Source organism: Aythya fuligula, chromosome 4 (assembly GCF_009819795.1).
Source record: "Aythya fuligula isolate bAytFul2 chromosome 4, bAytFul2.pri, whole genome shotgun sequence".
NCBI classification, from domain to species: Eukaryota; Metazoa; Chordata; class Aves; order Anseriformes; family Anatidae; genus Aythya; species Aythya fuligula.
The window spans coordinates 6,720,595-6,733,357 of record NC_045562.1 but is presented as its reverse complement, the minus strand read 5'-3'; the positions used below and the strand labels follow the sequence as shown (position 1 = coordinate 6,733,357).

The 12,763-nt window shown below is 42.6% G+C and overlaps 1 protein-coding gene across 4 annotated transcripts in view; it reads left to right on the top strand.

The window, feature by feature from the left end:
• Positions 1 to 7,110, top strand: part of NFKB1 (nuclear factor kappa B subunit 1) — a 56,812-nt gene extending 49,702 nt beyond the window's left edge. For all 4 annotated transcript variants that reach the window (XM_032185968.1, XM_032185969.1, XM_032185971.1 and 1 more), the window contains 8 exons: positions 954 to 1,155; positions 2,220 to 2,389; positions 3,240 to 3,342; positions 4,196 to 4,317; positions 4,662 to 4,731; positions 5,077 to 5,249; positions 5,388 to 5,565; positions 6,192 to 7,110. In XM_032185968.1, coding sequence (XP_032041859.1) covers positions 954 to 1,155; positions 2,220 to 2,389; positions 3,240 to 3,342; positions 4,196 to 4,317; positions 4,662 to 4,731; positions 5,077 to 5,249; positions 5,388 to 5,565; positions 6,192 to 6,379 — 1,206 coding nt within the window. In that variant the 3' untranslated portion in view covers positions 6,380 to 7,110. The remainder of the gene's footprint in view (positions 1 to 953; positions 1,156 to 2,219; positions 2,390 to 3,239; positions 3,343 to 4,195; positions 4,318 to 4,661; positions 4,732 to 5,076; positions 5,250 to 5,387; positions 5,566 to 6,191) is intronic.
• Positions 7,111 to 12,763: the final 5,653 nt, after the last annotated feature.

The window sequence follows — 12,763 nt, the reverse complement described above, 5'->3', positions numbered from 1 at the left end:
CAGGAATTCATTGCAAATACATTGGCGATTCTGTTAACAAACACAAGCTTATTGTATGGAGCTGGAATTAGTCCTTTTTATTAGGCATCTGTTAATGTCAGAATAATAGGACAGAGATGGAATCTCGTGCATTTTTTCAGATGATATTAGCATTAGGATTATGATTTCCCAAACCTCACAGGGATGCCTTACTGTTAAATACATCTTTGACAGTGTTAGCCATGATGCTGTTTACTGGCAAGATGGTCAAGAACATAGCATACAATCAACATTTGGAAATACCTGAGACCTCGCAGCCTGAGATCCTCTCAGTGCTGCAGGTGTCTTTGTGCAAAAATGGAAAACCTGCAAATAGAATCAGCTAGCTAGGCAGGATGCTGTGTAATCTGCACTTTGACAAGCGCACAGAACAGCAAGATTTTCTGTCTAGAGTCATTTTAAGGGGTAAGGAGATCCTAAACCTGTGTTTTAGAACCTGCTTTTTAGGAACAAAATTAGAGTATGGTTTAGTGAGAAAGGCAGACTTCAAAAGGTTCTAGAAAGCAGACTTCTAGAGGTTCTATGTGCGCTCCTTCTGTGGAGCTTGGCTATGGGGCAGCTGGAAGCAGGGGTACAGCACCTGGGTACAGGGATTATCCCTGGGACACTTCCCCAAGTCCCTTGCACTGCAACTCCCAAACAGCCAGGTCAGTCCCCTGGTCTTAAGAGTAGGCAATGTCTTTCTTCCTCCCAAAGTCTGAGTGCTGATGGCAGCAAGGTGGCTTTTATTTCAAATAGAAACCCTATCTGTAGTGTGCAGTAGAAAAAAAAGTACATGCGTGCAAGCATTTCATCTGTGTGAGCTTTCAAGTGGAGTAACATCTCACACAAGGAGCTTTTGTTGGGTTAAGGGATCTCTGGTCAGTGTTGTGGCTGCTGCTCATCCTCTCATGGCTCACTTCTGTCACTTCCAGACCCCCCTGCACCTGGCAGTAATCACAAAGCAGGCAGAGGTGGTGGAGGACTTGCTGAGGGCTGGAGCAGATGTCAGCCTTCTGGATCGCCACGGTAATTCTGCCCTACATTTAGCTGCTGCTGAAGGAGACGACAGGATTTTGAGTCTACTCCTCAAGCATAAGAAGATACCTTCGATGGTCGACCTTTTCAATGGTGAAGGTAGGGAAGGATGACAGCTGTGTTTTACACTCACCTCCTAGACAAGCACACCACCATTTCTGAGAACAGTGCTTGAAAATCGCACCTTCCCCCCTTGTGCACACGACAACCTTTGCTTTGATATGCCTGCAGGCACAGATGAGAGAACATAGATGTGTAGGTTTTCTGGTTATATGGCACGTAATGATTGATAATGTCCATATTACACAGTATGGATTTGAACTTTTTGTTACTGTAGATATTTTAATCTCACAGAATTTCAGGCACTGTGTTCCTTCTGGCTTGCCTTATATAAGCATTGCTTAAACATCCTCTTCCCCCCCCCAAAAAAAAAAAAAGAAGTGGTTCCTCCTTGCTAGTGAATGAAATCCCTTCAAAAATCATTGCTGGACTAGTGTCAAGTTTCACATTTGGCACTTTTTGACCATGCAGAATTAGAGCTTATAAAATACCCACAGAGACCCAAGTCTCCCACTTTTCAATGGTACAGGTCATCTGAAATTAGTACTCTTGCACTAGATGGTAAAATGTCTGACTTAGAGTGTCATTATGTGATTTAAAAACCTGTGTTAAGTTCCTCAGAAGGATTATGTATTTATTTTTACTTAAAAAAAAAATATATATAAGGCTTTATTATTCTTTTTGAGCCACTACAGTTGATTTTGAGGTTATAGGGCTGTCTGACCTTACAGAAACATCAGTTATTCCCCAGAATGTTTCTAGAAGGGATTTAATCTCCTTTAAGGCAAAAAGATGGTCTAGGTGAGCTCTTTAGTTCCCCCCTTTCTGTTCCACCCTCCAATTTGCTTTTTTTTTGTGTGTATGGCATTGAGTCACCACCAGCAACACAACCAGTTCCAGTTTATGCACAAAGAACATTTTTATTAACACCATCTTTAGTACATAGAAAAGCAAAGTAAGTCACTTGTGCTCAGGTAACTACAGTAACTCTCAGTCATTTTACAGACTCTTAAGGTATGCAACCACTTAAAATCTGATAATTCTGACACATCTGTACTTTTCAAATATTAATGCACACGACGAATGGGCTTTGTGTTGTGCAGGTCTCTGTGCAATCCACATGGTGGTGATGGCAAACAGCATGTCCTGCCTCAAACAACTGATCGCTGCTGGAGTTAATGTCAACGCTCAGGAACAAAAATCTGGACGGACTGCATTGCATTTAGCTGTTGAACTAGAAAACATCCCCTTGGCGGGCTACCTGTTGCTTGAGGTGAGTGCAGAATTCTCTCAGGTCTTTTCACTTACGTATTTTAAGTCTCAAAAATATGCCAGTGCTTCAGTGGAACGGAAGTAATGCTTTTTTTCTGTTTATTGCCTTGAGTGCCTAAACTGGGACAATGGCAAAATTATTGCTAACATTACTATTACTTGTTGAGCACTGCTGATGAACCTTTTGTGTAAGGTGAGGAATGCAGTTTGTGACCCTGACCTGACTGCATGTGCCATATTTAATTTGCACTGCATAACCCCAGCAGCCCACGAACCCACTTGGGAACAAGTGACTCGCTTAGCTTTGCCAGGTGGAATGCGTATGCAGATGTGCACAGAGAGATAGCTGTGTGTATCCATAAATATTTGTCTCAGCTCTTTAACACCTTGATCTTAGCGTGCTTAATTGTGCACACCCACCGTGGTAGCTGCCCTGGGTATCTGCACAGATATGCTGCTACCAGCCTGTCTGATCTCCTGAAGGGCAGCAGGAAGGCAGAGTTCAGTGCACTCCAAATATTGCGGGTAATCAGATAATAAATATTTTTTTTATTTAATTATTATTACAGGATGCAAAGTGGCTTTTGAATTTTATCTACCTGACTTGTTTGGGTCGATACACTGTGCCTCCTGCTCTAGTTCTGGAGCACGCAACCACCATCTATTCATGTGTGCAGAGTTGTAGTTACTTTCTAATTCATTCTTTTCAGACAATGATTAGAGTTTTTATGCAAACAGACGTGGAATGGTGCTTATTTGCACAGTAGCAATGTTTATGGAGACACGAGTCTCTGCAACTGTATGGTATAAATGAATAGCACTTTTCTTTTTCTCTTGCAACACCAACTTAGACTGATGTAGACGTGAACAGCACTACATATGACGGGACAACACCTCTTCACATAGCAGCTGGAAGGGGCTCTACAAAATTGGCAGCAGTTCTCAAAGCAGCAGGTAAGGAATCAGATATTTGCGGGAGCATTTTCTTTAACCATGGTAGTTCAGGGTAGGAGGCTGCACATGGAAAAGAACGGGTCAGAGCACAAGACAGATGTTAAAGACAAGTTTGCTTCTCCCTGGAGAAGTCCTACTTTCAGGCGCTCTGCTACTCTTTAGCACCATCTAATGGCTAAAAAAGGCAAATTAGTTAGTCGTGGCAAAACACCTCTCATGCACTCTTGAAAGCTTTCAAGCATGTCTTGTGTATTTTTTTTCTGTCTGAAGAAGCAGAGACCTTGTTACACAGTTGGGATAAGGGTTGGACTGCTTTAAAGACAGAGAAAGAGATCGCTGAAACATAAGCTTGTCTCCCTCCTATTTCATATCACTGTGGTAGAGTTATTTTGAATATTTATTGGAGCATTTTTTCAGTTCTCTTTAGACCCTTAATACCTGAGTTTTCTCCTTTGACACAGAAGTCCAAGCCTCCCAGTGCTCTGACAGCGTGCTTGGTCTTTTAATAATATTCATGCTTTTCTCTGACACTACAAAAAGAAGCACCACAACACTGCTTCAGGATGTACACGGTCCCGTGAGCCAAGAGCAGGACTGGAAGTCAATTTATATAATCAAAATCCTTCTTTGGGCCTTAACATGCTGCTTGCATTTTTTTTTTCCTATCTATAGAGTAGCATTTTTACAGGGACGTGACAGTATTTAACTTTAGCTGATTGATAACATTGTTTGCTGACTTAAACTGTGTTTAGCTTGAGTAGCTAAATTAGCAGATTTGCTATTTGAAACCTAAAATATGTATTTTAAGTATTGAAGCATTTTCTTAAGACTTTCTTGCACTCATGTTTTCCAGGTGCAGATCCTCACATAGAGAACTTTGAGCCACTGTTTGATCTAGAGGATATGAAAGATGATGACGATGATGAAGGAATAGTACCTGGGACAACACCACTGGATATGGCAGCCAATTGTGAGGTATGTGATCTTCCCTCTGTTGTTTTGTTTTGCTTTTTTTAAATACTAGATGCTAGTTCAGCTCTCGCCCCCAATTCCTTTAATTTCTTCAACAGTCATCTAAATGTTTACAAATACTGGAGCACCTGAATTGACATCAAAAATAAACTTAGTGAGCCACAAAAAAAAAAAAAAAAAAAGAATAAAAATGAAAATAATTTGTATTGAAATTGCATTGGAAGGAAGCCCCACTTTGCAGACTACTTTTGTTGAACAGGATTGTATAAACAATACTCTGTGACTTGTCAAGATAATGGACAAATAACCAGGTTTTGCTAAATACTGACTTTAATGTATTCTCTTAGGTATACGACATATTAAATGACAAACCTTACAAACCAGCAGCAGCAGTTTCGGAGGACTTACTGACACAAGGTATCATCTGTAAAGATAACTTAACAATATCCCTCTAGTAATTAACAGCTGAGTACTGAAAGCGTATTTGCAGAAGAAATAACCCCACCATTCCTTGTGAGCAAGCTGGGGAGGGAGAAGAGGGACACCCTTCCCCACACACACATCCTTAGAATAAGCATGATTCTGTGAAGAGGTAGGTCACAAGGACACAAGGTTACAAGGTTAATTTTCAAGATTACACCAATATATTAGTAAACACCAACGGACACTAAAATAGATGCTCTTTAATTTGGCTTTGTTTCTGCTTAGAAATGAACTGGTGCATGATTTGTATAAATAATACATAATTTCTCTGTTCCCCAGGACATGTAAGAGAGCTGAATGAAAGCGTCAAGATGCAGCTTTGCAAAGTACTGGAAGTACGGGACCCAAGCAAAAACTGGTTTACTCTAGCACAAAAGCTGGGTCTTGGCATTCTTTGTAACGCCTTCAGGTTGTGCCCTTCCCCCTCAAGAACTCTGCTAGATAACTATGAGGTAATGTGGCTGTTACAGGTTATAAGGAACATACCGCTGTGTGCTGAGCCTCGTCCTCCCGCACGGTGCGACAGTGCAGCCCCTGGGTTTTAGCTAGGCTGGGTGATGCTGAGCATTTGCTGTCATCTTCTCTCTTAGGTTTCTGGTGGTACAATTGAAGAGCTGAGTGCTGCTTTGAGACAGATGGGTCACACAGAAGCCATTGAAATCATTCAGAACGCACAATCCATCTCGCAAAGGCAGCCTCACCAGGAGGACAACACATTAGAAGCTCTTCTTTCATCATCTCCACCCACCTTTGCGAAGAGAGACACAGGTAAAACTGACAGCAAAACATCAAGAGCTTCAGACCATTTTTAACTTGCCCCTGCCTGGCCATGTTAAGTAATAAAAACATTTTTTTCCTCTTGATGCAAACAAACACAGTAACTCCATCCTAGTCCAACCTTACCCTTCATAGAACATTGTTTGTTCAGTCGTGAAATGAGTGTTCACACCTTTCAAAACTGTGCTGGTACATATTTGCCTCTTCAGCTTAATTTAACCCCTTAAAGAGGGGTTCTGCTGCTTTGCAACGTGAATGGATTGCATTATGTAATTATTTTTTTTAAATAGCTGTTTTGAAAAATACTACTGAACTCTGTAATATGGTGACCGCTGTTCAAGTCATACCGAGACCTCATCACACCTTCAGCTTGAATATGGCTCTCTTGCAGTCAGACATTCCTTTTGGGGATCTTGCACAAATGACTGCGGCTGCTGATCAGATGCTCTGGTCAACTAAAAACATCTAGCACAGCTTTTCCCATTGCAATATCTAAAGCTACAGTTATTGTCCTATACAAGAGCTTTAACCTAGTGAGTTGTATTCCTGTTTTTTCAGGACATTGCTGAAGCAAAGCAAACCGTAATGCATCTCCCGTCTCTCTCTCTCTCTTTCAGGGGAAGTTTATAATAGCAAATTTCAAGACAACGAAAGCACATGCGACAGCGGTGTGGAGACCTCCTTCCGCAAACTGAGCTTTACTTACTCAGACTCTCTGAACAGCAAGTCTTCAATAACACTCAGCAAAATCAACCTCAGCTATGGACATGAAGGCTCAGTGCAAAGCAATTATATAGCTAACTAGCAATACTCAATTAGCAACATGCAGATACAGGAACACACGTGACGTTTAGAATTACACTGGCACCATCCTGGTCAGAGGGAAGTAAATTCACAACCAAAAACACTCTGGAGGAACCACACACGAACCTGAACCAATAGGAACTTCAGCGTGCAACACCTGGCCGTTGCTTCCTTCCTCAAGTGCGTTTAATTTTATCCACTTAACAAGCCACGTACCAGAACCAGGGCTCTACTGCCACATCAATGCACAGGACCAGACACTGAACGACTGACGGAGCTCTCCTGGCATGTGAGGATTTTCTTTTATAGATGAAAGTCACTCCTTGTTAATGCGTAATAGCAGCTCACTTAATACAAAGAGGTAAGGCACACAGAGCAATCAAAGGATAGTTTCTAGCTGCTCCCTTCATAATTTTTGCAGCACACTTGTCTGAAAAAAACTCATAGAATGACTGGCTAAGAAAAATCATGACTTCAATTGCAGCAATGACAACTCAGAGAGAAAAGAGAATCCTAAAGCAAAGAATCTTGTATAGTTCAAATAATGTATTTAAACTTAACTTTTGTGCCTCTTATTCAAAAAAAAAAAAAATCAAGTTTGGCATTTTCCTACTTGTAAATAGTTTTTTATATCAGTTCCTTTCAAAAAAAAAAAAAAAAGTGTGCTTTTTAAAAGCTTATTTTTATTTTACTTTTATAATAAAAACCCAAAATGAAATCCCTTGTCTACACTTGCTGTCATTTTTACATCTTTCAAATAGAGTTACTGAAGACTTAGCATTTCAGTTTTAGGAACTGATACAAAAGTAAGCTGATTTCACAGTACCTAAAATAAATGAAGGGTAGAAAGCCACTCGTCTTCAAGCTTGAGTATCTTTTACAGGGTGAGACCAGGAGCATCAGCTACTGCTGAGCAGCTGTGCTTTGGAACTAAGCCTTTGGTTCATGTTCTTGGTTAGATCTCTTTGTGTAATTATGGCAGCACAGAGCCATTTATACTGAAAGCAACTTTGGAGCATCTCAACGAAACCATAGAGAGGGTTCTTCCTTGGGCTATCTAAGAACTCTTCTATGACTGTTTCTGAGCAGTATTTCTTTTTGTTTCATGTAATTGCGGTGAGTGAGGTGGTGAGTAATGCTTACAGATGTTGGCCTACTAAGCATACAGAACAGGCATCAGATTTCATTATGAGAATGCAAAGCACCGTTAACACCGTACCACTTACTTGTAGTCCGCTGTCTTGACACAGAGGTGGAGCTCTGGCAGGGGTGTTCTTGGTTCACAGCAGTCTTCAGTAACCTGGTGTAGTTCCTGAGAAAAGTAATCACAATAAACCTTGAGAATTTTTACTTTTTTATCAGTATTTGCTGTAATGAATTAAGCCATGGTCAGTGAAAAAAAAGCTTGTGAAATCATTTCATAATCAGCTGAATTACGTCCAGAGAAACAGGATGCAGAACAGCAGAAATGCCATGCTTTCTTTCAGTTGTCATCTGTATAACCTACAGATGCAGTGTCGCAGGTAGGTGGATTTTTGTTCAATGAATGTAGTTGTCTGTTGCAACGATTTTTTTTATGCAGAAACAGTAAAAGATCTCATGTCCTGGGGCAAGAAAAGCTTTTTCCGCCCTATCAGAGTTTCTGAGTCAACGTACGTTCTACTGTCACATGATTTCCAGCACAGCCCAGGGGGGTGGCAGAGACTTCCATCAAAGTTTCTACAATCTTGCAGGTCACCAGGGCAAGCTGCCTGTTGATGAGCACCTTTTGCCTTACTTCTGGTTTTGCTCTGCTTTCAAACCAGCAGAAGACGCTTGTGTCTGTATTTTCTTACCTACTTCATGGCCAAATGCTGCATAACTGTTACTCATCAGGTGAGTGATCATGCAACGAACAGCAGGAGAGCTGTCTGAGGCCCCCTGTGTTCACATACTGTAAGTGGCATGCCAGCTTCTTTCCTTGCAGTCCCTTTGCAGCAACTCTGTTTCAGTCTATTTAACAAAACAGGCTTCAGACTTTTTTTTTTTGGTTTAGCAATAGAAAAATATTAATTTAAAATAATTCTCATTAACTCAAACAGGAACACTAAACCTTCTGTGTGACAGAGTAAGGTCAGGTAACACACCAGCTTTTCCCATCTCCTTTAACCTGAGGCACTTTATGCATATGCTGCAGCCACGCAGTTTGTCAGGAGCAGGCAAGAGCAGGAGGCAGAACCCACCAGCAAGCCCAGGGCACACAGAGTGTCCCGACACCCAGTAGGAGACGCATTTGTGTCTTTTTGTGTCGTTCCAGTCTGGCAGAGGGAACTCAGCAGAGAGCCCGCTGTTTACCTCAAGCAGCTCAGTTAAAATGCCCAAACACGCAGCTTTGTGCTTTCTGCCTTACCTTTTATCCCTGGCAGTAGGTGGTCAGGCTGTACGGGGCACGCTGCCTTGTGCTGCTAGGAGTGCCAGAGCGTGCTGCTGCCTCCTCGCAGCGGTGAGGAAGAAGCAGGCACACAGAGGAACCGCGCTCTGCAAGACAAAGTACAAGCAGGGCAGACAAGTCTTAACAGAAAGATGTAAAGCTGCTGTGTTCTTCTTAACGAGTAACTACTACGAGAGACTGATATGCCTCATTAGCTCCCCTCAGACACAGATTTATCCTTACATCTGGAGCAGAAAGAAGTCCTACCCCTGTTTGCCAAGTGTGACAGAATGAACTAAAAAAAACAGGCCTGCAGGAGCTCACTGCCCGAGTGCTCCTGTCTAGAACTGGGTTATACAGAAACCTGCCTCACTCGGCACAGTAAGCTGAAGTGTGGACCTCGCTCCACCCCGCAGGCCTAGGAATTGTCCCTATCTACTCCACAGTACCTCTGAGGAACAAGAGGTTCTGGGCTATGGAAAGGCAGCCCGCACCGCAGCGCTCTCTTCTAACATCACTGTGCAGGAAACCTGCTGTGCACTTGCATTAGCAAATAAAACACTGGAGATACGGCCAAAATGCATCAACCAACAACTTCAACCAGATCCTACGAAGCCTGCAGGGCAGTTTTGTCCCTCTGAGTGCCAGTCACACCTTGGCAGAGAATGCAGATACTGATCTGGAAATGCTTGCAATGCTCTAAGGGATCAATACCAAAAAAAGAAAGGTACTTAATTAAGCTTTTTCTCCTGGTCCATAGGGAGATGGAACCTTTGGGCATCCTCAATTAAGTTTATTATTAACGTATACATAAATTACAGTGAGGATCAGAATCTGAAAGAGTTCTAAACAATCTGCAGTTGTGGTAATTGGGATCTGCTACGTTATTTTGCTACTGCACTACAGTAACAGACACCAGAAACTTGTGGAACGGAGCAAAAATAAACCGACAACAGAACTCTACACATCTCTACGTTTGGTGTAAAAAGGACTATTCAGAAAGTTCAACTGACCTTAATTTTTTAGAGTCATTGCCGCAGCTGTAAGTTTCCAGTGTCATCTTATGATGTACTTAGACACTTGAAAGCTAAATGTGATAGTGGAAAGTTAGAGGCACTCAGATTCTGTAGACTGTGGAGAGGATCTTACTTGTGTGTAGTGGTATAGGAAGCATCTTTTCTCCCTTCTCTGGGCCAGTGAGGTGCTGTTTATCTGTGTTTAAGGAAAAAGAGCAACCCTCCCTCCCTTGGGGTGACAGGAACAATGATGACCATTCATTAGCTCAAGATGAAATGGTCAACACTCACCCAACAGCTTCCAGCTCTTCTGGAGCACACTCTTGTTGAAGTAGAGTAGTTCTGGAGCGACCAACAAAGGCTGTGTCCACATTTTTGCTGGATTCAGAAGATTCCTGCTGCTACAAGCAAAACCAGCACAAGTTAATCCCAGGAGATGCTTTTCTGTATTTAGGGTTATGAAGTAGTCTGATGCCCCACTTAAGCTGCCCCTGCCCTGCCACCAACACGGAACGGCTCCTGGCAGGAGACCCAGCTCTCCAGGAGTTCTTTCACAGGAAACCACCTGGGGGCTGGCTCACACCGCTGCTCCTTTACAGCTGGTGGGGAAGTGAGCTGGAGCCTGCTGGGTGCTTAAATCCTGGTACACAGAGAGCTGCAGCTCTCTGACCATCAGACAGGCCATTTCTGCAGGTCATGAACGGGCTCAGAGCAAAATCAGTGCCAGAGACCAGCTTGGGGACAATGAACTAATCAGCATCATACAGCTTTCTACCAAAACCTGTCTCAAATTCTGTTGTGGAAGGGTATTTGTTCCTCCTGAACGGAACTCTGCTGCTTTTATCATTCGTGGAGAACGGCCCAGAGGGAGCCCGGTGGGCAAAAAGCTTCCACTCTTCTGTCCATTAGCAAAAGCCATCAGCACAAGCTAACCCAGCGACCCCTTGAACAAAGAATCACGAGACTGCACTTCCAAAGAATTCTGACCAGGCTATTCCCCTCTACTGTTGCCACCAGTACTTTAAGGACACTGAGGACAAGCACCATGGCACTTACCAGACCCATTTCCCAGTCCTCCTGCGGATGATCCCCACCTGGCCATACAAGCACAGCTGAGATTCTCTGAAGATCTCCTCATTGCTGCATTCCTGTCTTTGCCCTGACCTGAGACAAAGGCAGAACAATGTAATTAAGTACGTAATTAATGTATTAGGTCACAGTATGGAACAGCAACAGTACTAAGGGGAAATGGACAACAAAGGCAGATGTTACAGCCACTGCTGTGCTGGGAAGAAAGGAAACAGCACCTGTAAATACAAACCTGCTGCTACACCGTTAAACCAAAGGAATGAATATATTAAGGATATTAAGACAATAATGGAAGGGAATCTCTCCCATTAATTCTGCTTTCAGACCAGGAATTTGGCTTGAGCAATCACAAATCTTTGATTACAGTATGAATCCAAGTTTTCTAGCGAGAAGGAATGGGCGTAAGCTTTAGAGAGCCTCTGACCTTCAAAAATAATAATTAAAAATTTCTCTTAACCCTTTAATGCCAATACAGTAACTGAAAAAAAATATATCAAAAAGCATCTTACATAAGAACGCTCTGCTGTATACCTTTGCTGATGGGCACAGGGTGCACAGCCACTTCATTCAGTGCTGAAGAACCACGTCATATTCTTTCATGATTTTACCTGCAGTTCACGGCAGGTTAACCAAGTTCACAGCTATCCAAATTCCTGGTTGATGGCTTCTACAGATCTGAAAGATCTCTACTATGACTGAAACTTAATTTATATTCCAAGATGCACTCAGAACAAATATCATTGGTCTTAAGATAGTCCTTCCAATATCCTTTGAAGTAATTCTGTCAGTTTTATTTGTTTGACACTATCAAATGTCATTTTCAAACTCCAGCTAGATTTCCTGGAGACATTTCTACCTCAATGCAAGACAAAGACATTGACTAACCTGATACGCTGCAGTAATATTTATTAATAATATTTATTCCGTATTTTCTGCACAGCGGTTGCTTTCTTCCATCCTTACCTTATCCAGACTCTGCTGCTGTTTGGATCCCACTTGATCCCAGGACACTGAAACAACCCCGTATTTTTCTTATATTGTTGGCCCAAGATGCCTCTTGGGTAACTTAAGTACTGTGTGCATTTTCTAACAGTTCACTTTTACTCATGGCTATCATTTTCCCTATTTATTTTACATACTCTATAAATACTGGCACATACATATATGCATATTTTGATTACTTTTGTGTCTTTTTTCAACTAGAACAACTCTTTAATCAGAAAAGCTCTCCTTAGCTGTTCTGATCACCTACAAAAGCATTTTTAAGAGCTTCCATTCATCGTTTCCCTTTTATGTCCAAGTTTTTCCTCTTGCTGAGGACTAGGTCAGTTTTGGTTAATGAACCATTCAACAACAGCCGCAGATCACCGAGCATCAGTCAACGTGCTCATCCGTTTGCCGTTAAAACTGCAATCACTGCAACAAAGCAGCCCTTCATTTCAGCTTTTCGGACTGACCAGTGAATGGGACACGCACGCACCCTCCCCACATGTGCTCCAGACCCCAGCACCAGCAGCACGCGCCACCCACACGGTGCTTTCACTGCGAAGGTGGTGAAAAACTGTCCCCAGCACAATTCGGTCAAACACTTTCTGCTCTGAAGTGCTGATTCTGCTCGGTGCTGCGCAGGAAAATGTGGCTGCGCTGTGGCAGGTGCCCTGTGGAACCCCAGCAAGATCCCAGTTGTGTTTCAAACCTCCTCAGACACACAGGACCAATGTTTAGCAACCTGCCTGTGGCACAGCTCCACGGCCTGGGCTTCGTGGCAGCCAAATCTCCAGCTGTTGGCTCTGCAGACTGCTGCAGCCCCCTACCCTGAAGCACATTTTCTTTGTATCAAATGCCCAAGTGAGACATTTCCACAGGAAAC